The sequence below is a fragment of the Paracoccidioides brasiliensis genome (assembly GCF_000150735.1).
Source record: "Paracoccidioides brasiliensis Pb18 unplaced genomic scaffold supercont2.8, whole genome shotgun sequence".
Lineage (NCBI taxonomy): Eukaryota > Fungi > Ascomycota > Eurotiomycetes > Onygenales > Ajellomycetaceae > Paracoccidioides > Paracoccidioides brasiliensis.
The window spans coordinates 1026727-1050652 of record NW_011371365.1 but is presented as its reverse complement, the minus strand read 5'-3'; the positions used below and the strand labels follow the sequence as shown (position 1 = coordinate 1050652).

The 23926-nt window shown below is 46.4% G+C and overlaps 8 protein-coding genes across 8 annotated transcripts; 4 read left to right on the top strand and 4 right to left on the bottom strand.

Annotated features, from left to right (window-relative positions):
* Positions 1-927: 927 nt before the first annotated feature.
* On the bottom strand, positions 928-5473 carry PADG_06505 (condensin subunit SMC4; the record flags this gene model as incomplete). Its single annotated transcript, XM_010763603.1, has 4 exons — positions 928-1026; positions 1099-1176; positions 1240-1992; positions 2057-5473. The coding sequence occupies 4 exons, from the start codon at positions 5471-5473 to the stop codon at positions 928-930; spliced, it is 4347 nt and encodes a 1448-aa protein (XP_010761905.1).
* Positions 5474-6067: 594 nt separating this feature from the next.
* On the top strand, positions 6068-7215 carry PADG_06504 (uncharacterized protein; the record flags this gene model as incomplete). The annotated part of the gene is made up of 3 exons (XM_010763476.1): positions 6068-6221; positions 6304-6539; positions 6619-7215. 3 exons carry the CDS (start codon positions 6068-6070, stop codon positions 7213-7215), a joined length of 987 nt encoding a protein of 328 aa, XP_010761778.1.
* Positions 7216-7265: 50 nt separating this feature from the next.
* On the bottom strand, positions 7266-7746 carry PADG_12137 (uncharacterized protein; the record flags this gene model as incomplete). The annotated part of the gene is made up of 2 exons (XM_010763690.1): positions 7266-7435; positions 7620-7746. The coding sequence occupies 2 exons, from the start codon at positions 7744-7746 to the stop codon at positions 7266-7268; spliced, it is 297 nt and encodes a 98-aa protein (XP_010761992.1).
* A 370-nt stretch (positions 7747-8116) lies between these two features.
* Positions 8117-10294, top strand: PADG_06503 (uncharacterized protein; the record flags this gene model as incomplete). Its single annotated transcript, XM_010763602.1, has 4 exons — positions 8117-8162; positions 8237-8356; positions 8832-8862; positions 8935-10294. 4 exons carry the CDS (start codon positions 8117-8119, stop codon positions 10292-10294), a joined length of 1557 nt encoding a protein of 518 aa, XP_010761904.1.
* A 748-nt stretch (positions 10295-11042) lies between these two features.
* PADG_06502 (40S ribosomal protein S20) lies at positions 11043-11561 on the bottom strand (the record flags this gene model as incomplete). Its single annotated transcript, XM_010763601.1, has 3 exons — positions 11043-11127; positions 11227-11450; positions 11520-11561. 3 exons carry the CDS (start codon positions 11559-11561, stop codon positions 11043-11045), a joined length of 351 nt encoding a protein of 116 aa, XP_010761903.1.
* A 501-nt stretch (positions 11562-12062) lies between these two features.
* PADG_06501 (uncharacterized protein) lies at positions 12063-14210 on the top strand (the record flags this gene model as incomplete). The annotated part of the gene is made up of 1 exon (XM_010763475.1): positions 12063-14210. One exon carries the CDS (start codon positions 12063-12065, stop codon positions 14208-14210), a length of 2148 nt encoding a protein of 715 aa, XP_010761777.1.
* A 521-nt stretch (positions 14211-14731) lies between these two features.
* On the bottom strand, positions 14732-16516 carry PADG_06500 (uncharacterized protein; the record flags this gene model as incomplete). The annotated part of the gene is made up of 2 exons (XM_010763474.1): positions 14732-16217; positions 16308-16516. The coding sequence occupies 2 exons, from the start codon at positions 16514-16516 to the stop codon at positions 14732-14734; spliced, it is 1695 nt and encodes a 564-aa protein (XP_010761776.1).
* A 5513-nt stretch (positions 16517-22029) lies between these two features.
* PADG_06497 (uncharacterized protein) lies at positions 22030-23601 on the top strand (the record flags this gene model as incomplete). Its single annotated transcript, XM_010763473.1, has 2 exons — positions 22030-22220; positions 23226-23601. The coding sequence occupies 2 exons, from the start codon at positions 22030-22032 to the stop codon at positions 23599-23601; spliced, it is 567 nt and encodes a 188-aa protein (XP_010761775.1).
* Between the last annotated feature and the right edge of the window lie 325 nt (positions 23602-23926).

Below are 23926 nucleotides of genomic sequence, written 5' to 3'. Positions count from 1 at the left end.
TTGTGGATGGGCTCCTCATGATACAGTTACCTCTCCGCTGCTGTTTGAGTTGCCGACAAAAGTTTGAGTCAAAATGGTCTGGGTGGCTCGATGAAGGTCAGGCCGTCTAGCCATATCGGAAGTACGAATGGCGGTTGCACAGCTGGACGGCGGTGTGAATGTTGTTGTGAGAGCGCCCCTGCGTGTTCGGTATGTATCTGGCGGAGGTTCTTTGGCAGCGCAGAGAAATGCGGAGGAGAGAGGCCAGGAGAGATGTATAAGTTGGTTCATTGCTTTGAAGATCATTTCTTCAGTGGCCCCGTTTAGAATATCCCTTGAACGACGGGCAGTCAGCCAGGTGAATGGTTGATATCTATGTGAAGATCAGAAGAGAGAACAATTATATAGTTATCCTGGAGGATCATCCGAATCGGATGCAAAGCTGCAAGCCGGAGCAGACATAATTCGTCCACATATTCCCAGTTGGTTGCCCTTAACGACTCATCCAAAACCTCAAAATGGGCAAAGAGAGACAATTTATATTTCATCGACATAAAAAAAGTCACCAAAATTCAGTTCCACTTGATCAACTAGCGTTTTGTCATATAAAGCAGTAATGAAAATATAGAGTCATGAAAAATACGAAGCGTAAGGAAAGAAATAAGGGGGGGGAGCTTGCTCCAAACACCAATAAACTCCCCCTGAAGGCAAAAAATAAATGGAAGAGCTTTCTTAGCATGATGCTGTCATTGAGCCTGGAAAAGAACAATCGCACAACCCAAACCCAGTAAAACAATTTCAAAAATGATAAAACCCAGTCCTCTCCCATCCGGTTTTCCCTGCGTTACCATAATTACCGCTAGCCAATGCTTGCAACCCCAATAGAACATGAAAAATTCTCATGTAACAAAAACAGAATGAGGAATGCCAAATTGCAACATATCTTCCCTAACTTGCCATCGAAATGTAGTCTTTATTCTCGATGGTGACGCTTTTGGTCATATGGTTGACCTTATAAACGCCGACCAGTCGGGAAGCAAGTTCGAACTAAAAATTGCCAAGTCAGAAAACGGATCATTCTATATGAAAGGTTCAGAAGAGGAGAGGGGGGAGGGGTACCATGTTATTTCGCAACGAGATGACGATGAACTGGGCATTCTTCGTTCGCTCCTTGATGTACGATGCGACGATAGAAACCTGGAATAGAACAAGTTAGTGACTCTTTCCCTCCATTTCTTTCTTTCAGTCTAGTTTACTTACATTCCTAAAATCCAACGCTGCATCAATCTCGTCCATGACATACAATGGTGTGGGCCGATAATGATGCAATGCAAACACAAGCGCAAGACTCGACAACGTCTTTTCTCCACCAGACAAATTGCTGATATTTTTCCAGCTCTTCTTCGGCGGCATGACAGAAAACAATATCCCCTCAGAAAATGGGTCTAGAGAATCCACAAGCTCCAGCTCTGCGTTGCCTCCCATCGTGATCATCTGGTACATCTCCTTGAGCCGGAGCGAGATGGTGCTGAACCCCTCCATAAAACCGGTTAGACGGAGCGAGCGGAGCGTGTCTAAACGTGCTTTGGCATTGTCTCGGTTTGCTAGTGCAGTTGCTAAATCGGCAGAGCGGGATTCGTGTTCAGCGACTCGCCGACGGTATTCTCCAAGGACGGAGAGGTCGACGGAGGCGTTCTGGGTTTTTTCCTCCAGTGCCGCGATGACGGCTTTGAGAGATTCTTTGTTCATATCGGCCAGCTCATCTTTGGTGTACGTTGGAAGGCTCCGAGCTTCTTCCTCTTCGCCCAGGTCACTGATATTCTGAAAGGAAAGTTTGGCCAGCTTCTCTTGCCAATATTTTCCACGTTTTTGATTCTCGGTTAGAACTTTCTGATTCTCCTCAAGCTTGTTCCTCATTTCGATCTCAGAAGCGCGCGTCTCATTCAGTTCAGCGACTTTCTCGTCCAATTCCGCCTTCAACGCAGCGAGCTCTTCCTTTTTAGTTTCCAATGCCTATAATTGGAAGTTAGCAGGCATAATTTTCCGTCCCCCGTTAAGTAAGTGGAAGTATACTAACCTCCTGTGCCTGCTCCGTTTTCTGCTTCGTCCCATGAACATCGTTTTCTTGCCTTTCTATATCCTGATTCAACTTTTCAAGATCACGTTTCACCTGTTCAAGCTCACCCTCCGCATCTGCACACGATTTCTCATGTTTAATGCGCAACTTCTCATTCTTGGACTTGGAAACTTCGGCATTTGACACTTCCTCCGCGAGGAGATCAATCTGCTCCTTGAGGCCATCAACTCTAGCCTTTTGGCTCCTGAGTCTAACACCACCGACTTCCATAATCTTATTCTGGAGAGCTTGAATTTCTTCCTCAACGCCCGCAGTCTCAGCATGTAGCTTCTCAATCTCTTTCTGCAAGGAGGATCTATGTTTTTCAAGAGCCACAGATCTAGCATCATCAGTTTTAGAAGGTTTGTGTTCTGCCGCCAACTCCTGAACACGCTTCCGAGCATCCGCAAGGTTTCGAGTGGTACTTTCAATTTCTAGCTGAATTTTCTGAATCATGGTTTCCAGTTTTGGAATTTCATCCCTCTTCGCCTTTATCGATGTTTCTATTTGTCTTTGCTTCTCCTGGAATGCTTGAAATTTTCTTTCAATCTCGTCACGGTCGGCTTCCAGTTTCAAGACTTGGTCCTTGGAAACTTCCGCGACTGGCTTCGAGGACATGCCTCCTCGGGCAACACGGGTACCTCCACCACTCATGGTCCCAGACACGTCAATAAGTTGTCCATCCAAGGTGACAACTCGCCATCTTCTCGCACCGTAAGCGATTTTGTTCGCATGCTCAAGATCCCTGGAGACGAGAGTATTTTGTAGCACACTGAAGAAGGCTGGTCTGAATTTTGGATCGATAGGCTTGACAAGGTCGAATAGTCGTGGTACACTGTCCGGTGTGAAGACGGAGGACATATCTCGCTGGGGCAATCGGTCAAGGAGAATGAAATTGGCTCGACCTAGATTATTTTTGCGCAGATAGTCTATACATTGTTGGCCCACCTCGACCGAGTCGACCACTAGATTGTCAAGAGCGGGGCAGGCTGTTGAAATAGCAACATCATACTTTTCATCGATTGTCCCTAAATTCCCCAATCTGCCATAGAACCCTTCGATTCGACCAGATTCTTTCAGCCTCATCAAGCCTGCAAGAACATTGCCCTGGTTTTGCGTACTAACAAGGCTTGCACGAGCCTCCTCTGCCTTTTGTCTCGCGCTGGATATCCTCGAGCGGATTTCAGGCTCTTTTTGTCCAAACTTTCGTAACTCCGTTTCCAAAAGCATAGCATCGTTTTCAAGCTCTGCCTTCTCAGCACGGCGGTTTTCCAGGTCTGTATTCTTGCTGGACAGGATTTCTTCAATGGACTCGATTTTCACCTGTGCTTCCCGCAAAGCAACAGCGCCTGCGTTGCTTTTCTCGCGCAGAATGTCAAGTTCACTTTGTGCAACAGCAACAGCAGATTGCTTCTCGTTGATCTTTTCAATCCAGGGTTCGAGCGATTTCTGTTTAGCAGCAATTTGGTCTGAAAGACCTTGTGTCTTGCCTTTGAGTCCTTCCCGGACATCCGCGAGCTCTTTCTCCTCACGGCGCATTTCCTTTTCCAGTTCCGCGATTTCTGCAGTTTTCTTCACGATATCGTCGGAGTGTTTCTCGACAAGACTCATGCACTCGGAACCAGCAAGGCGACTAGTTTGCATAGCCTTTTCGAGTTTCTTCTGCTTCCCCATCAAAAACTTGCGTTTCTCTTCGAATTTGACAATCTCTTTATCGTACTTGGCCATTTCCTTAACCATCGTCTGAGTAGTTTTCTCCATATGCTCATACTCCTTGGCACCACGTTTATAGGATCGCTGGAGCTCTTTGATGGCATCTTCACTCCCTTGATGATTCTCCAGCTCCATATTCAGCAATTCTTGCATCTGCAATATAGCTTCTTCCGTCACACGGGTATTATCGTTGCATTCGTCGATGTAGATTTGATACAGCGCCGACTGTTTCTCCGCAAGCTCATTTTCGTCCCTTATGTAGGAAAGAGCTTTGTGCTTCTTGTCTTCGAGACTATCCTTTTCTTTCTCGACGTGCTGGACACGGGTATTTTTTTCGATGCAAACTTCATTCAAAGTCTCCACCTCCGCAGCAGCCTCGTCGATCGGAGTTTTGTACTTGGATGTTCCGATAATATCCTCCAGATATTCCAGCAGACCGTCGTCGTGTTCGTTGGCAGCTTTTGGCTTCATCTGAGCAATCGACTCGACCTCTCCTTGAAGAATGAGAAAACGCTTATGATCAAGGTCAATGCCTCGATCTTTCAAAAATCCCGTAACAGTTGCGAAATTGGTTTCCCTTCTGTTCATGTAATACTTGCTGGAATTATTTTTGAATGCTCTCCGGGAAACCACGAGCTGTGAGTCCGGCACAACTTCATGTCCTCCGTCGGGGAGATCCATAATTTCCTCGAAGTGTACCTCGACTTCACAGAATTGCAGATCGGGAAAGTTGGCAGAATTGTGGATGAGTGCGGATATCTTCCCCTGTCTCATTTTGCTAGCTCTGAAACCAAAGACGAAAAGGAGGGAGTCGATAACATTGGACTTGCCAGATCCGTTGGGCCCTACAACTGACGAGAAAGAAACATGGAACGGACCCACGATCTGCCTGCCAGCATAACTCTTGAAATTGGTCATGACGAGATGAGTAATAACCATTCGCGGCTTAGGAGTTGATGGTTCTTCGACTGCTGGCACACCAAGTGCCCGTGACTTGAGAACGATGTCCATTGGTTTCTCAAGAGTAGTGGACATGGGGTTTATAATTTCAATCGTCGACCTCTCCGGTTCGGGTGGTCGCGGCGTTGCCTCAGCCTCGTTGACTGCAGTTTCTGTGATGTCTGCCAGTGGCGCAATGCTCTCACGACGGCGCGAAGGCGGCTGAGAGTCTGGGGAAACTGAAGGTTCAGGAGTTGGAAGGGATGACATGGCAGATGTAGAAGAGGACATACGAGTTTCGCGGCGGTGATGAGTGGATTCCATCTTTCTCTTTCTAGGCGCGGTTGGCCTCTTTGAAGGTGTCTCTGGGTTTTCTGCTAGAAGGGTAGACTCATCCACCTCATCTAGAAACTGAGATTGTTCGACGTCATCTCCCGATTTTGGTCTTCGAATGCGTCTATTCTTATTTTGTATGGCAGTTTGCGGGGTTTCTGGGATACTGGCTATAGTTCGTCTTCTTGAAGGTCTTTTTGCAACGGTGCGCTTTGGAACTGGTGTGAATTCCTCTTCTCCATCCTCCTCATCCTCCTGTTCATCGTGGCTCGATAGGGCTGGGGTGACTCGGCCCATGGACGACGCAGCATCGTCTTCTGAGCTTTCTTCGACGACAAAACTTTTGCGGGCGGAAGCGCGGCGTGACGGTCTGGAACCAGCTACGGATGCCATTGTGGACGTTAAGAGTATACGCTATGAAGCAGTAGTCGTAGTACCTGTTGTAAGCAGGAGTTGTCCTTGTCCTTGTCCTTGTACTTGTCGTGGTATAGCAGTGTCCCTTGCCTTTTTTTTTTTTTTTTTTTTTTGGCTCCTGGTGCCGTTGACGTTGGAGCTGAAGGCGTTGCGGCTCTTTCTGTCGCCGGTTCCGTTTTTGGGGGTGGTTGGTTGTTGTTGTTGTTCAAAGGGACGCGAATGTTTATGTTTAACCAAATTTGCATTATTAAACTATTAATTAACCAACCAACCAAGCTGTTTAGTCAACTTGTTTAGGTAAGTAAAACTAAGTTAGTTAACTAACTAACTAACTAACTAACTAACCTAGTTAAGTAACTAACTATTAAAGTAGTTTAGAGTTAAGTTAAACTAGCTGCGCCGTCGGATTATGTCATCCCAAGCATCAAACGTTCCCTTCAATTACTTTTTTAAGTCAGGGCAGTGTCAATGGGATTGCATCTGGCACACACACACACACACACACACACACACACACACACACACACACACAAGGCAAAAGCATCCAGTGAACAAGAAAACCCGGCATTCGTCATGGCTCCCTGGGAGGACTTCGACTCCACATTCTCCTTTAAGAGAGATGTCTCCTATGATTCCAAAACATACGACCAGATCCTCTCCAACCGACAAGTGCTGGAGAACATCCTCTTCGTCGACCGGTTGCTGAAAGCTCTACAGATTGATGCTGGTATAACCTAACAATTCCTCTTCCGTTCCTCCGGGTATTGGCAAGAATAACTCTCTAATTTCTTTTGTGTTATTGCGAAAAGCTTCACAAGTCTACCCCCCGAAAACCAACCAAGCCGTCCGCAGCCTCTATTCGCAAATCGTCGCCTCCTCCTCTCCAAACCATCACAAACAGGCGTTGATATATTATATCCTTAGAGATTTCCGAAATATGGGCAGTGGAGATGTCAGTCTGCAATTTGCGCGACAATGTTATCTTCCGGAGAAATACAGACTCTTCGTCGAGGGTTTGTGGCATCTGGACAGGTTGGAGTTTAGGGTTCGTTGATATGCGACTTTATTTTTTTGTATCTATACAATACCCCTTCTAGATGCATGTTAACATTACCTTGTAACAGAGAGCACTGGAGTATCTAACCTCTCCTTCCCTGCTCCCCACATTTCCCGACGAAATCCTCTATGTCCTCGCAACCCTCCCACCACAAAAACAAGATGACAGTCTCGCAACGGCATACTACCTCACCGTCTCTCCACCACTAGCTTCCCCCAAGGCTCTGAACGCTTACTTCGCCCTCCTCTGCCGAACCCGCATCACAGAGTCTTTCTACTTCGCCCGCAAACAAGACAACGCGCTGCACCGCGACCTACTCGAACAACTCATCATCTTTGTCCTGTCGAGTAAACCCGGTGAAACCCGAGCCAATCGCGCGATGGATCTCATTAACCTACCGTTTGACCAGGAGGAGGAGAAGTGGTTTGAAGAGTGTTTGTTGGAAGGCAGAGCCAAGCATCTGCAGGGCGCAAAGGATACGGTTATGATGCGGCGGGTGGCAACGGGGCAGCTGGAGAAGTTGAGTGAAGATTTGGAGGCCTTGGGCGGGAGGAAAATTGAGGGTTTGAATTGGGATGATCTGAAGAAGAATCTGCGGCCGGCGTCGTCACTTGCAGTTGTGGAACGGCTTTCGGGAGGGCCATTTGCTGGGGACGGGAAGTAGTTGAGTGGGTGTTATGTTATCCCTCCCTGCGTGGTAATAGAAGTTTTGTTTCAGCATTCAGCGGTAGGCGCATAGGGGCGGTTGGCGTTATCGTTGTCCTTTGTGGGCATGAATGGAATGGATTTTTCAAATGAATGGTTTATTAAACAGATAGGACAGGGATTGGTTGTGGGTGTTGCGCCTGATTCCTCTACCCTCATATGGTTTGAAGGACGGCTTCCTACAAAGGGAAGCTTGGATAATCATACGCTCGGTGAGATTAGAATCGAATAAAATCTAATCGTTTCTTGTTTAAAGGCATCTATTAATTTAAAAAAAAAATACAACTGAAATTTCATTGCGATCAACAGACATATATATATATATATATATTTCACTTTGTAGGTTGAGATACAGTTACTTACCTACGGAGGACAACCCTCTCTGGTGTCGAGTTGCGTTGAGTTGAGCGACTTGGACTCGAATGAGCCGAGGAAAATCAAACACCAAACGTCCAACAGTTCCAGCCATCCTCTCTTCCTCTCTATCCATGTATCAAAGGCACCCATCACATCACAATCCCACACCGTAATAGCTCTGACATGTTATCTTATACCCAATAATATTATAGTTACTCTCCAAACATCACTCCACCTAATACTCTAACCACTCGGTAAACCCCTCTCTTCGTTGAGCGTCCACTCGATATCAAACGCAACAAACCATCACTCCCCCATGTCGTATTGTTCTCAGCAATAACGAATACGGATGAGCATATTCAAGAACCGAGTTTTTCCTGGTGACAGGAAAGCTGTTCATTTTATGTCAAAAATTTCCTGATTAAACACTGTACCTTTTTTTTTTTTTTTTTTTTTTTTTGTGCTTGTTCTTTTTGTTCCTTGAATTAAGCAAAAACGTCACCATGGTTGTCTGCATCTTCTACCAACAAGGCAGATGCAAATTTGGCGGTGAGATTTGGCTTCTAGACTTGCTTATGTTCCCTGATTCACTAGCACATGAGAGTTGCTGATTTGGATATCAGATCGATGCAAGAACGAGCATCCGGGTGCTCAGTCTGCGTCGCCGTTTGGGGGCAATCGCTTTGGCGTGTTCCAGCAAGCTGGCGGGTCAAGCGTGGGATATACCTCGGGGGCTTTTGGAGGTATGTAGCTGTGCCATTGGATTATTATAATTTCGTAGGGATCGTGTGTCGAGTCCTCGTCCCTCGCTCTTCACTGCCCCTCTTTTGACACATTCTCTGGCTGCTGGGCTCCCGTGTACTGAGAGGTGTTGATGCCCAAAACACGTCTTCATTCTCTGGAAAGAGAGTAGATGAGATGAATGGATAGACGCACGAATGGAGTTGTCTTGAAAACTCCTCATATCCCGTCATACTCCTCGTGTTGTTCTTTGATTCTTTGCTTCAGCTCCGATTGAGATTCTGTTGGATATGATATCAAGCATTTATATTACCCCACTGCAAGCTTTTTGGTGTAGTTGAGTCGAAAACTAGCTGCCCAAGCAGTGTTTTTTTTTTTTTTTTTTTTTTTTTTTTTTGGAATATCGGCTATTTATGGCTGTCTTGGTTTCTGCTTTGGGAATGGCGATGCAGGATATTAACAGTTCTCCTATTCTAGGTGGACTCAAGGACGACATCAAGGATAACAAGTAAGTTGACTAATTACGTTTTACATTGCTCGTGTTCTATTGCAATACGGCTATTAAACATCTACGGACTAGGTACGGGCTGAATCCCGAGGACATCAAATCAGACCTTACCCCTGGAAAAGGGAGGCCGGAATGGATCTTCTCATGCTACGGGCCGGGGAAAAATGCCCCAAGACAGCTTTTTGGAGGCCCTGAACGGGAGCTGAGTTTTGAGGAAATGCGAGCGATACATTATGCCGCCGCGGCAGCTGGAAACCCTCAACAAGCAATGCAAGATGCGATGAAGCTCTACGCTGAGACAGAAGCTCAGATGCAGACCATCCTGAACGATACTGAAGGGGCCATCAGATACATTTTAGAGGGAGAGAACACGCACCCAAACCGTATCGATATCATTCAAGGGAAGATGGGGCCCCCGTCAGCACCGTTCGGCCAGCCCTCTGCATTCTCAAAATTTTCAACTACGGCGATGGCAGCGCCGGCATTCGGTCAAACGTCTGCATTCGGCCTGTCAGGAGGACAGCCATCAGTCACCCCTTCACCTTTCGGCCAGTCTGCTGTAATTGGACAGCAACCAACATTCGGAAAGCCGTCATTTGGTCAACCTTCTGCCTTCGGCCAGCCATCGGCATTGGGAGGCTCGCAACCTACCCCCGCCTTTGGGCAGCCCTCCACACCAGCGCCAGCATTTGGCCAGTCGCCCTTTGCCCAAGCAGCACAATCACAAACTCAGTCGAACCCCTTTGGCAGACCAGCCCCCTCCTCCTTTGCCCAGATGCAACCGCAAAACCAGCAACAGCAACAGCCTAATCCATTTGGCCAGCCATCATCCCAGCCTTTACAGGCATCACCATTCGGTCAACTGCAGCCACAGCAACAAAATGCATTTGGCTCACCACAGTCGCAACAGCAACAAACGCCCTTCGGCCAGGTCCAACATCAACCTCAAAGTTCACTTACTCAACCCTCCCCTTTTACCCTAAGCGCTCCCGCCCAACCCACAACGCAACCAAACCCTTTTTCCGCCCCGCCAACATCCTCCACACAATCCATCAGCACCGGCACCGGTGCCGACATCCCCCTCCCCCAAAAAGCAAAATCACACCTCTCCCCGCTCCCTTTTCTCCAAGGCGAAACCCGCCGGGACCCCGTGACCAAAAAACTCATCTCCTGGAAAGGCCAGGTTGTAAAATACATAAACGACGAACCCTGCTACCAACATCCAAATGATGCGGGGACGTTTGTGCGGATTTACTTTCCCGATGGCCCACCTCAGCCGGAGATGCTGAGGGATGCTGTGGGAAGGCCAGAGGAATATACGTCGGAGATTGAGGCCGTTTACCGGGCTGTGAGGGAGAAGCGGGGGTTTGGGGAGGGGGTGCTTGTGCCGGAGGTACCACCCAAGGCAGAGTGGTGTGGATTTGATTTTTAGGGGTGGAATGGAAGGTGTTGTATATGGCATGTATAAATATTCTGGGAGGGAGAGGGAGGTGAACTTAGTAAATCTGTATCAATTTTTCGGGAAGTGATGTTTTTGGTTTACATACGAGTTCGTTGACGCTCGCAAATAGCTAGTTTTGTACTTGGATGCACATGGAACGGTCAAAAAGTTGCGGCGAACACTACATTTTTCTCGTTAACACATAGTTATACGAGCCAGGTTCTTCGAAAATATTTCTCATTACTTATTCTTATTGACAATCAATTTATAATAGATGGCAGAACCCATGCGCTTCGTAAAAATGGCGGCAGACAAAGTTAACGGAATTTTTTAATCCGCAAGACTTCAGCTTCATATCACCGGCCATATTTCGCATTCTTTTTATTTGTACTACGATAAGACACTCAAGAGTACAGCGAAGAAGAAACGTACATATTGCATGTGGATGTATGCAAGTTTGAACCTTTGATTTTTTTTTTTTTTTTTTTGGTTTACCTTTCGTGGATCAAGGGCTATATGTATTTACATTTGCGTTAACAAGTGGTGCCTCCTCATCCAGACAGACGGACAAGCAAGGGCGCCCTTTTTCACTCTACCAAGACTCCATTCCTTTCGAAGAAAAGAGTTCCGGTATCAAACATCACACTCAGTAAATCATTCCTGCCCGAATCCACATCAACCGTCCCCTACTACGGGTAACAGCCAGCCCGCTTGTTGGGACGGACCATAGACTACACATTTATGCGGCAATGGTAACCTCAACCTCAACACCAGCCTCAATGTTGATGATGATCTGCTTGACGGTTTCGGTGGGGGCGTGCAAACTTGGATCCATGTATTAGCTTTCCCAATTCCAATTCCCACTCCTCAAAAACAAGCCCAACCAGATGCTCAGCTGATAAAACAAGGGTTGAAAAACTCACTCGATCAACCGCTTGTGAATACGCATCTCATACATATCCCAGGTCTTGCTACCCTCACCGTTAGGGGTTTTACGGGTGGAGATCTTCAAGGTCTTGGTGGGCAGTCTGACGGGGCCCTTGACGTTGAGCGACTTGCTGCGGGCACGGTCGATGAGTTCCTGGCACACCTTTTCGAGCGAGGCGACCTTGCGCGAGGTGAGAGTGATACGGATCTTGTGGATCTTCTGTTTTGGGAGTTAGCTTTTGAAATGCGGATACGGGTTAGGTGAATATGGAGGTACGGAGGCACGTACAGGACCCTCTGAAAAGTCTTTCTCGGGCTTCTGGAACGACATGGTGACGGGGTGGTTGCTGGATGGCGTTAGCTGGTGTCAGTGGAGTCGTGTGAAGGCAATGTGTAATTTCGGGGCTAAACGCACAGTTACTTTATCAGCGGGATGCCAATCAAGACCTGAACAATGGGAGTTCGGTAAGGTGATGAAAGGCTGCGGCTGCTGCGGCTGCTGCTGTGCTATGGACACTCGGGGATTGTTTGAAGTTGGAATAATCCGAGAATATTTTATTTTTGATCAAGTGGGAGAATTGTGGGGAGAAAGTTCTTGGCACTCGCTTAGATAAGCCGAGGACGATGACTGACTAATCATGACTTTAATCCAACTTTGACCTTTCAACTTTTGATTCGACAAATCAAACAACTATTTCATGGTTACGGAGTAACATATCAACATATATAATATATTCCCTCTCCTGAGGAACAAAACATATTCGGTTTCGCCTTCCCCTCTCCTTGCGTGCATGGGTGGTGTTCTAAGGGGGGGAAATTATCTAAATTGAATATGGCACACGACCCTCTTCCACCCCTCGCCCCCTTTCCCCCGCCTGCAGTTCGGAACCTCATTCAGAATGAGGAATGGGGGGCGTGTCTAGATGCCTGGATTACGTTGCTTGAATTGCGCTTGAAGACTCCCCTGGATGAAGTTCAATCATCAACACCCAAAGATGATTCAGCCCGTGTGTTCCTGGCCTCCTTTTTCCGGGAGGCGGCAGTTGGAGGGCTTTCAATCCCCCGCGGTCTTGATGCCGACGTGAAGATGAAAAGTTTGAGACGCCTTTGTTTTCTTCTTACAGGCAGACATCTGTTGCAGGTTCGTCCGCCGACTCCTGAGCTTCTAGATTGGGAGTTTCTTGCATCCTTCTGTCAGGTGTATATTTCTAGTCCCGCAACAAAGCAACTCTTAGCACAGCTGTGGATGCAAGAATCGCAGGCGCTTACTGCCAGCATCGAAAAAGGGAAATTTTTGGTTATGAATGCTCTATCTTTATCGTCCAAGGCCACAGACAGTATAACAAGAGCGAACAATCATCTGCGCCTTCTGACAATACTGGCCCTGACAGTTCCCCAGATCGGCCATGTTCTAATGACTGGCTCTGATTATATCGATGCATTATTTGATGCCTATCAAAGCACTCATAAGATAAATGTATCTCTCAATAAGACCATTGTGGCTAATGCTTATGTCTCTTTTACCTCGTTGCTGAAAGTGGATCCTCCTGCGACTTCTCTGTTGTTAGATCAGCTTTTCAGTCTGAAATCTGCTGCCAAGATGGATGAGAAGGGAACCAAGAGGGAACCGACGTTGTTGTCGGACATAATGTGCAGTACAAATTTACTGGCAAAAATGGAAAGGGTGTTTGCCCGCGAGGGCCCAAAGCGAGGACAACATCTCGTGGTGTTGCTCCGCCAGTACCAGGCTGAATGCAGCTCTCTCCATAGCCGGTATCAGCGTGTTAAAAGAAGACAGGGTAAAGGAAAAGGCCGTGAAAAAGAAATTAAGCCCGAACGCGGGGACCAAATCATGCACGTCCATAAAATGGCTTTGATAACTCAAGTTCAAGACTTATTCCCGCACCTGGGGACGGGGTACATTGCCAAGCTCCTTGGTTCCTACGAGGACGACGTCGAAATCGTTATCTCTCATCTAATTGAGGATTCACTGGCTCCACAACTTCGAGACCTCGATCCCTCCGAGGAACTTCAGGACTACCTTGTTCCCCACCACAACCTTGCACCAAAGCCCACACCACCACTGTTGCCATATCTATCCCCACTTCCATCACCAACAACACTTCCACCCTCCACAATCCCCCAGCGCAAAAATATTTTCGACAACGATGAGCTGACCCGCCAAACCATCCCGGCCTCAAAGCTACACTACGGCCGCGCAAACCCCAACGTAACCGCTGACACCCTCCTCGCCACTTCCAGCAAATCAGTCAACAAAGCCGCCATCCTCTCCGCGCTGGCCGCCTTCGACTCCGACGATGACGAGCGCGACGACACATATGACGTCGCCGACGTCGGCGGAACGGTTGACGCAGTTCCACCCGACGAAGACGTCGAAACTGCACCCTTTCGTCGAACTCAGGGTGAACGCGACACCGACTACATTCTCTTCACCCATTATACAACCAACCAAGCCGTGTTTGCCCGCGAAGCGGCCACTCGCCGCTCGACGCCGCGCGCCAATCTGCGCAGGGAAACGGGAATGACCGATGAGGCGATTGAAGGGTGGGCGGTGATGTTATCCCGCGACCCAAAGCGGATGGCGCGGATGGAGCGTAGCTTCGCTCTTGGCGCTGGCCCGGGCGGCAGGGAGAGTTGGCAGCCGGAGCTTGCGTCGACGGCGTACAGGAGGCCGATTAACACGGACTCCCCGGATGGAACAGGGACAGAAGGGGAGGAGACCGATGGTGGTGGCGGGCATGGGGGTCGTGGCAGGGGTCTATGGCGGGGAAGTGGACGGAGGGGAGGGGGTCGCCGCGGCGGCGGCGGCGATGGTGGTGATGGTGGAAATGCAGATGTTTACCCTGGCGGTCGGGGGACTGCGGTGGCGAGGCAACGGAAGGATGCGAATAAGGCGAGTCGGGCGAACCATAATCGACGGAACCAAAGGGCGAAGAAAATGGCGAGAGGTGGCCTGTGACGGATTGCTTGAGCTTTGGTGTGAAATAGGTTAATGAATATTTTGATATTGATTATTAGAAGCTTAGCCTGGATGAAAACGCCTGCGAGTAGATATCCAATTGGATGAATGAATGACTGGACTTGGTGAGACCTCACCGTGACCTGTTGACGAATCTAAAAATAAATACACTTTTGGTTATTTTTTTAGTTTTTTATTTCTTTTTGAGATTTGTTTTGTGCCTTTTCGTTATATATCATCGTATCTAAATTCGTATGTACACTCCCGCATATAATAGTTAATGTTACACGCCGTTGCATTGTATAGTACTAGCACACAAGAGTCGAAAGACAGGAGAAAACTGAGAGAACTGGAAAGGAGATGCTCATATCCAGAAAGACCTACACCAAGCGGTGGAAATTACATGGCAACTCAAGGAAATTTAAAAGATATATAAATCCGCCTTAAAAAGGTCTGACAGTTACAGGGGGTGTTCAACGTCGAAAGCAAGGATAGATCCTTCCGGCGAAACGAGAGCTCGACTAATGGGTATGGGCATGACCAGCACCGCCTTGTTCAGCAATTCTCCGCTGACATTCAGCCAATAGTCTAGCCTGTTTCGCTACATCCCCTAATCGCCCTATAACCTCCTTATTCCCGTCGAAAAAAGTGAAAATAGCATAAGGAACTTTCACTTCCTTGCAGAACTGCATAACCAGCTTTTGCGACCTGCGCAAATTATGTCTTGGCATCCTCGGAAACAAATGATGAACGGCCTGAAATTGCAACCCCCCGTGGAAAAAGTCCAGCCACTGCGGACAATCAACGTCCATTGTTGTCCGGAGCATCTTTTGCGGGAAGGACTCGTGCACGCCTAGGTCGGCAGTGGACATGGCAAAATGAGATAGGGTAATTTGCACATGTAGTGGCATGGTGATGGAATGGCTGACAAGGATGAACAGGAGCCGGTTGGGCCAGTCTGGTATGTTAAGGTAGATGACGCCGTAGCCAAACCAGGTCCAGAAAAAGAGTTGGCCAGCGATTTCGAACCAGCGGTGCCACCAGGCGGGACCTCTTTGGGGAGCTTGTCCTCGCAGAAGGTATTCCCAGCTGAGGCGGTAGAGGTTGAAGCGGCCGAAGGCCAGTACGGGGTAGTAGAGGAAGTGCTGATAGCGGACGAGGAATTTGGCGACGGCATCGTAGGCCATGATGCGATCGTAGTAGGTGGAGCGGAGGCCGTCGAAAAAGCGGTGTGAGATGGCGAAGAATGGCATATGTTCGATGTCCGGGTCGTGTTCCGGGGAGTTGGTGACGATGTGGTGGACGTTGTGGTTACGTTTCCACCAGCCAAGACTTAGGCCGCCGATGAAGTCAGCGACGATGATACCGAGGACCGTGTCCAGATGGAAGTTGTGGGTTATACCCATGTGGCCAGCGTCGTGGGCGGTGAAGACGAGCTGGTGCCACATAAGCCCTAGGAAGAGACCAGAAGTTGCGTACCAGCCGCGGAAAAGAAAGTAGAGCGACAAGGCTCCGAGAAGCGTGCAGCGAGAGAGTTCGATTAAATATGCAAAGTAGTTGCAGTTGTAGAGACCTTCGGCTTTGACTTGCTCGTGGAGAGCGCGGTATTTTTCTACGATGAAATCTTGAGTTTTGGTATCAAGAGGAGGATATTTCGCGAGATCAATGACTATTTCCTGCTGGGTGCGTGCATCTAGGAAGAGTGGTCTCGAGTCCCGTTTAGGATCGGGCAGCTCGATGGGAGAATTCGATGATACGGAGGATATGGAGGATGCTGGTCCCCTGAGTCTAGATATGCCCTCGACAGGTTCGAATATGGGCGACGGGGGTTCAGTGATATCCGGCTCTGACAAATCCTCACGGGGGGCCTCACAGATGTCAGACTCCTTTCCGTGGTATGGGAGAAATTTTCCACCCTGAATAGGAGGAAGGAAATTCAACCAGCGCCCTTCATAGCGACCAATCTGAAATGAATCCATCCGTTGGAGGGCTTCTGGAGAATGCAGGCTACATGGAGGACAGTCAATTTCAATCCACAGGGTTTTAATGACAGCAAAGATTGCATTTAAATCGAGTGGGAGAGGTGTATATCCATACGCAGTAACCTCATCTGTAGCATCTCTCCCAACCATGTGCATAATAGACTTGTCTCCGCCAGGATGGAACTTTATCCAGGCGTCTACCATCAACACCTTCCCCTCCAGTATTATGATGTGCCTGCCATCTGCTATGAGGCCTTCAATCTCTCGCCGTGAAAAGACCCTGTCCTTCCGGCAAGCTGAGGATTTGAAGCTCTGGGAGCTCATGATAACTTGCAGGGACAAGGGGCGGTGGTCGAACCCACGTAAAGTGAGAATGGAGGTTAAGGGATCCGAGACTCACTAGTAAACCAAACCAGAGATCTAACGAAGGACTTAACGAAGGACTAAATGAAGGACTGTGATGCTCGACCCAATTGAAGGACTGGGTCGAGAGGGAGAGGTCAGGGTAGAGGGGGTCAGCGAAGAGTTGTTGATGTTGTGAAAGTAAGAGAGTTTGGCTCCAGGGATGTTTCTAGATCCAAACGAATCACATGTTCACGGGTTGGATTAGTCACCCAACTGCATGTAAACTAGTGTGTTAGTTAACTAACTAACTATAGTTAGTTAGTTAGTTAATATCACCTTCGTCCGTAAGTTCTTGCTCAGTTAGCGCGGTGTCAATTAGTGTATATTAACTAATAGTTAGTTATAGTTAACGTAATCAATAAGTGAGTTGGCCACACAAGCAAGTCGGCCACTTTTCATCTCATCTCATCTGAGAACAACATCTTTATCATCAAAAATGCCAACCACACAAAGAAATAAAGTCTTTACTCAGGAAGAAAGGCTTCTTTTAGCCATTCAAGCATTTAAAAATGGTCAAATTTCAAGTGTATGAGCTGCAGCAAAGCTGTATGATGTTCCACATTCCACCTTTAGGTGATCAGATACATGGTCATACAGCATGTGTTAACACTTTCTCAAAGAATCAGAAACTTAGTCTTACAGAGGAAGAATCTCTTGTTCAATGGATTCTGGCCATGTATGAGCAAGGTCAGCCACCCCAGGTTGCAGCTGTATGAGAAATGGCCAATCTCCTCCTTACCAGTTGGGGATTCAACCCCCCACCCACAGTGGGTGAATGCTGGGTATGAAACTTTGTCAAACATCATGAAGAGCTGAAATCCAAGTTCTCCTGCAAGTATGACCATCAATGTGCACTATGTGAGGATCCTGAGATTATCTGTGGATGGTTTAGACTTATACAAAACACCATTGCAAAGTATGGGATTCTGAAAGATGATATCTACAACTTTGATGAGACTGGATTTCAGATGGGGGTTATTGAGACTGCCAGAGTGATTACTGAGTCTGAAAGAGCCAGGAATCCCAAGCTTGTACAGCCTGAAGATCAGGAATGGGTGACTGTCATTGCTGGAGTCAATGTCTCTGGCTGGGCTCTGCATACAATGATTATTCTCAAGGAAAGATGCATCAGTCCTGTTGGTATGAGACTGAGGGACTGCCCAGGGATTGAGTGATTGAAGTCAGTGAGAATGACTGGACAAATGACCAGCTGGGCTTGTACTGACTGAAAGAGATGTTCAACAAGAAGATTCTACCCCATACAAAGGGTACACACTGACTGTTGATTCTGGACTGGCATAGAAGCCATGCCTCTGCTGAATTTGATCAATTCTGCTCTGAGAATCAGATCATTGCTCTCTATATGCCACCTCATTCCTCTCATCTTCTCCAGCCATTGGATGTTGGCTGCTTCTTCCCTCTGAAAACAGTGTACAGACAACAGGTGGAGAATCAGATGCTTATGTGGCCGACTCGCTTATTGATTACGTTATGATTTCTCATTGAATAATCAAGGTAATTTTGGTGTTAGCGTGTATTAATATAGTTTATAAGGCTCTAATTGAGGATTTGCGGTTGTCAACTACTAGATTGGGTGATCTCATGGAATTCCTCTCAACATTGAGTTTTCAAACAGAGATGCATATTTTGACATGCTGAGCAACCAGAATATGATCTTGGTGTCTGTTTATGTTGTTGCCGACCTAGCTTTCGTTTATACCGACACCAGACACAAACTGATTGCTTTGGTAAAGCAATCCGTTGATGATTTAGAGCAGGATTCGATCATTGAGGTGGAAGGTAGTCATGGATCTTAGGTGTGAATTCAAAAATTTGTTGGTAAAGCCGCTCATGAAAGCTTATATGAGAAGGCAGGTCCTACCCTGCTGCTTCTTATATATATTGAAGCCTATAGGCATTAACTGCTGCAGAGTCAATAAGCCAGTAGAAAATAGGGAGCCAGGTTCGATAGGTGATTCTATGGCTGGTATATGCTGCGCGGTATTGATTTGCTAGGTCCACCCCATTCATATTATGATTGTAATCATCTATAATGGCAGGAATTTTTAATCTCTTTTGTGGCTGACCTTCAAAGATCTTCCGTACAATTTTAGCATTTGTTGAGAGCTCTCCAGGCCGCTTTCGAGTACACTCAATAAAGGTGTCCAATGAAAGGATTGTAGTCAGTGCTAATACCATATTATTATCTTGCCAGGCAAGACAGAGAACATTCTCATTCTCAATGGCATGCAGAGTATTCCATGAAATAGCTGCCGTATGATCTCTAAGTTCAGATAGAAGAGATGGAGCCTGATTTGGTTGAGTAGTTCCACAAGCACCATATCCCTTCTCACGTAGTAACTTGAATAAAGCAAATGGAGGTAAAGTAATTGTCAAGGTAAACTGAGTAAGGAGTTACTTGCTGAATGACAGGATTTTCATTGCTTATAGAGGATTCAATGACAGGCTCAGCAGGTGGCTCCATGGGTGATTTGATGAAGGATTTGATAACTGACTCAGTAGACAGCCCAGCAGTCAATATAGGGACTGTAGGAAGCTGTTGAAGGAGATTCATCACCATAGATCCTGTTCTTGTAATTCCTGGGAATTGATACATAGGCATTATACCCTGCCGGCGGCTAGACCAGGAAAAAGTCCATATATACCCATGTTCTGCTAGGCCAAATATCTTATAACCCCGTGGAATTGGTTTATTAGGCATTTTATAGGTGTGTTGACTTCGTCCAAAGCATTTACTCTACCTTATACCACCAATCCTTATTTTGAGCTTCTGGTCGGCGTGCCTCACGGGAATTTGATATATGAATATACCGCTTTATTTGCTTGAAACGGGAGAATTTCCTGTACCGCATTGGTACTAGAAGAAGCGAGCTTGCATTTTTCTGAAATTTGAAGGCATTTTGCCTTTTCTTTATATTAGTTGGAGACGTTGAGGAGGGGAGCTGTGTGTTTTTCAGTCTGTTTTCACTAATAAATAAAAATCAATGATGATATGAATAGTAATTAAAAATTAATTGAAATGAGAGTATCCTCTGTGAACTCACCTTGCTTGATGGTTCCTCCAAAATTGAAGTTGAATCTGCAAAAGGTTGTTATCAGAGGCAGAAGAGCCACCAGTTGTCAAGCTGAGGCCATCAGGAGAATATGTAGCGCCTCTTGGTTGATCCTTTGATGACTAATAAAATATCATATATAATGCACTTGAAAGCTGTCTCTATTGCCTTCGGGCATTTGGTCAATTTTGAAACGATACAGAGAAGATTAGCATGGCCCCTGCACTAAGGATGACACGCTCAATCAAAGAGAAGCTACAGGTTTTTTTTTTATCCTTACCGATCCTTGATGCTTTAATGCTTTACATTTTCCCTCTTTTTCCAATCAATATAAGTGGCCTCCAGTTTCTACGATGTGTGAGTTGATATTTTGTGCAGGCAAGTGGCCGTGGGTTCGAAACAAGGGAATGTCGGAACTATATATTTTTTCTGCAACGCCATTTCATGTCAGGGAGCCTAATGGAGGAGGAAATGACTTGGAGCTATTTATTTCCTTTTTTCCCTCAATATCTTGGATTGTGTAAACTAACCTAGCATTGAGATAGAACTCACTCTGGCCCAGCGTCTTTGAAGGCCTCTGTGACGGCGTAGAACAAGCCCCGTCCAGACTACTTGACAATGTAAGGCCACTAGGCTGAAAAGGGTAATGTTGTGATGGCGTAGAACTGGCTCTGTAATAACAGGCCCGGTTAGTTAACATTTTCCCATGGAGCGAGGGGCTTCTTCCGTCCTTCCACCCAACTGCATGTGTTTTCACCCTACGGACATAAACAGCGTATTACTCTAGGACAGATTGGTGAAAGCGGCTATAGGCGGGGCGGGCCAGGAAAAGGCCTGATGTTGCCTCATTCCACGGTCCGACCAATCGGAATCCCAGCGCGCGACATCTCTATGGATGTGGTGGGAAGGGCACATTCAGATGTTACATTTGATCACTATTTTATTACTGGGGTCTCATTCAAAGATATGTTTTCAGACCCGGAGATATTTTGGTCGGAAACTGGTTGTTGCGGTTGCTGTTTGACAGGGGCGGACCGTAACTATGGCTTTTGTGGAGCTTGGAGACAAGATCCCTGAGCTTCCAGATGCATTATGAGAGCTCAGTATATCTGTAAGCACAACTTCTGACCGTGAGCGCATTTCTTTTCTTACATTCAGTCATATATTAACGCTAGTTTTGCATTCAAGTTGTCGGGCGGTGAACATATTTACAACTAATAGTTTCATTCGAAAATCTCCGCCAATTCTTACCTAGATATTATTATGAACCGGGATTAAGACTAGAACTTATCACGGAGCAATCTGTGTTGACTGCTAGGCTGGCTTACTGAAATTGAGATATCCTTACAGCTTCATTTACTTCATAGCCTCAGTCTTACTCGATGAGGTGGTTAGTTTGCTAGAACTAGACTCGGGTGTCAGCTTGACTTTTAACTACAAGATGAGATGTGCTGTAGTTACAGTGAACGGGTAGTTATCTTGATTCGAGGGTCTCTTCTTATCAGACCTTTGATCCGAACGGTAGGTAGTTTACGAAGTGGTCTCATTTGAATCATGTTCTAATAACTAGCTATATAAACTAGCAACGTGCTCAAGAAAATGGGGAGAATCAGAATTAGTTGCAAAAAGTAAACTGTGAGAGTAGTGAGTGCTGGCACGAATAGTTGTGCTCGTGAAGTCGAAATTACGAAGAATACCCTGGGCGTACGTGCTTAATAGGTAGGAATTTTACAAGGAAAAGAGTAGCCGAATCAAAATAATACAAAAAACCCTCTGAAGGGAAGCTGGAGTGCGCAATTGTTATTCAACACTCCTATTTTAAGTTCTAATTGATAACCTGCAGTTTGATAGTTAATGGTGTCTTCCCGACCCGTAAAACGCACCTGGGTAAGCTTCGGGGGTTGAAGCCATATCTCCGGAATTTTTAAGGGGCCCCTGCTCGGCCCGCTTCCTAGCTGAACAGGGTGTAAGCCGCCTCAGGCATGCGCATCCCGTAGTTATATTAGGCTCTTCCACCTAAAAGGCACCTGGGGATCCCGGTTTTCGGCCACTTTAACCCAATTTTTAATCCACGACCCGCAAAAGAAATAAAATGAAAATGAAAATGACAATCTCAGGTTGCACTCGAGCTCAGGGGTTTTAGTTACAATTTCTGAAGTTGACAAGATTTCTGGTAGAGAGACACTAACTGATGGCTTCAGAAAATTTGGATATAAAAAGGCGATCATTAACCTCTTATTCTGGTTTTAGAATGATCCATATCATTTCATCCTTCAACCTTGAACTGAATAATATAGCAGCAGAAATCTTCGGTATATCCATCGTTTCATTCCTCAAGTCCACGTTTAACATATCAAAATGAAGATCACCATTGTTGCCTCTCTCCTCCTTACTATCGCCGGTCTAGCCGCCGCTTCTCCCCTGGCTCAGCCTGATGATGTCCCGATCGTCGCTGTCGAACCTGATAATGGCCCAAGCATCACTTCCAAACCTGGGGCTAGCTGCTCAGGATCTGGCCGTGTTACCTGCAGCTTCAGCGATGGGCAGCGGTATGTGATAGCATACTCTTTTGAGACATGACAGATGACTGATTACTACTCCCTGTGTGAATAGATACCCATATGTTCTTGTCTGTGTCAACCGTGGACAAGGCCTGAAATGGGAAATTCAGGCCACTTGCCCCCCCAGCACATCGTGCCGTTATGACAGTCAGAAAAACTGGGCTTGGTGTGAGCGCTATTGAGGCAAGCATGGTGTAGAGGTGATATGCTGAGCAAGTTGACTGGATGAAGATGGTGTGAAGCAGTGATTAGTGATGAAGAAGAGCAGAATGAGGTTGGGTTCATATTTGCTGTGTTTCCAATGAGTTGAAAGGAGTGGTTGAGTTTGTTTATTTTTTTTCTTTCAATAAACAGTTAGCTATGCAATGGTTAGCAGTTTTTATTCTAAACTTTATATAATTTTATCAGAACTTACCTGAAGGATCACTAACTCACGTGACGTATCCTGTTTTAGTAAGCATTAACTAAGTTTAACGTGATCGATAAGCTTCCTCCTCAAATCATACCATTCAACATGCCCCCTAAATCAAAAGATCAAGCTTCTAATCAAGAAGGAAGGCTCCTATTCTCTATAAAGCCAGGCAAATCTCATCCAAATATGCTGCTGCTGCGGAATCATTTAATGTTCCTAATTCCACAGGAACTAAAGACCAGATTCTCACGCATATACAACTACGAGTGGGTTTGATGTGAAGATCCTAAGATCACACGAGAGTGAAAATGGCTGGACCCACGGATAAGCTGGGTATTCTAGCTCAAGGAGATCTTTGAGGAGCACACGCTCGTAAGATTGGCACAGATATGGGCTGTTTATTATGAAGGGACATGACAGTCACAGCATGCCTGAATTTGATCAGTACTTCACAGAGAGGTCTATTATACCTCTCTATATGCCAGCTCATTCATCTCATCTGCTGCAGCCACTAGGTGTGAGCTGCTTTGAATCCTTAAAATGAGTGTACGGATGAAGGGCTGAGGATTGCATGAGATTAGGGATCAATCATATCAACAAGCACTCCATCCTGCAGCCAGACAGGAGGCATTCAAGAACTCTACTATTAAGAATGGATTTAAAGGCACAGGTCTAGTACTGTATGAGCCGAATGAGATTTTTTTACACATCTACATACTCAGCTTCATACTCCTACTCTCAGACACTTCTCATGGATCTGAGTCATTCTATACTCCTCAAATGCCTAAGAATGTGAGGCAGTTAGAACTTCAAAGCAGCAAGATCAAGCAGTGTATGGAGCTGCTGTACAGTTTCGACCAATCGAGTCTTTATCAGTCGATTAAGAGATGCCAGCTGGCCACGTATAGTGCTGCTATTTTAGCAAAGAAAAATAAAGAGCTGAGAGCTGCAGGTTGAGAAGAAAAAGCGCAAGAAGGAGCAAGCCCTAGCAAGCTCATATGTTTATAGCTCAGTATGGAGCTCAAACAGCTGAGGAAGGAATAGCTAGGCCTCAAGCAATTGATCAAGCTGTACAAGGGGGGTTAGAGGATTCGAACCAGCCGCCTAGAAATCGAGCTCCACCACGCTGCAGCAAGTGTAATGTAGTTAGTTGATCATACTGCTAGAACCTGCCAACAGATCTAAGAAATAGATCTATCTATATAAATTATATGAGAAATTCTAGTTTGGAGGTTGCTTAATTCCGCAATTGGACTGGATTTGAGATGGGAGAACTATCCGC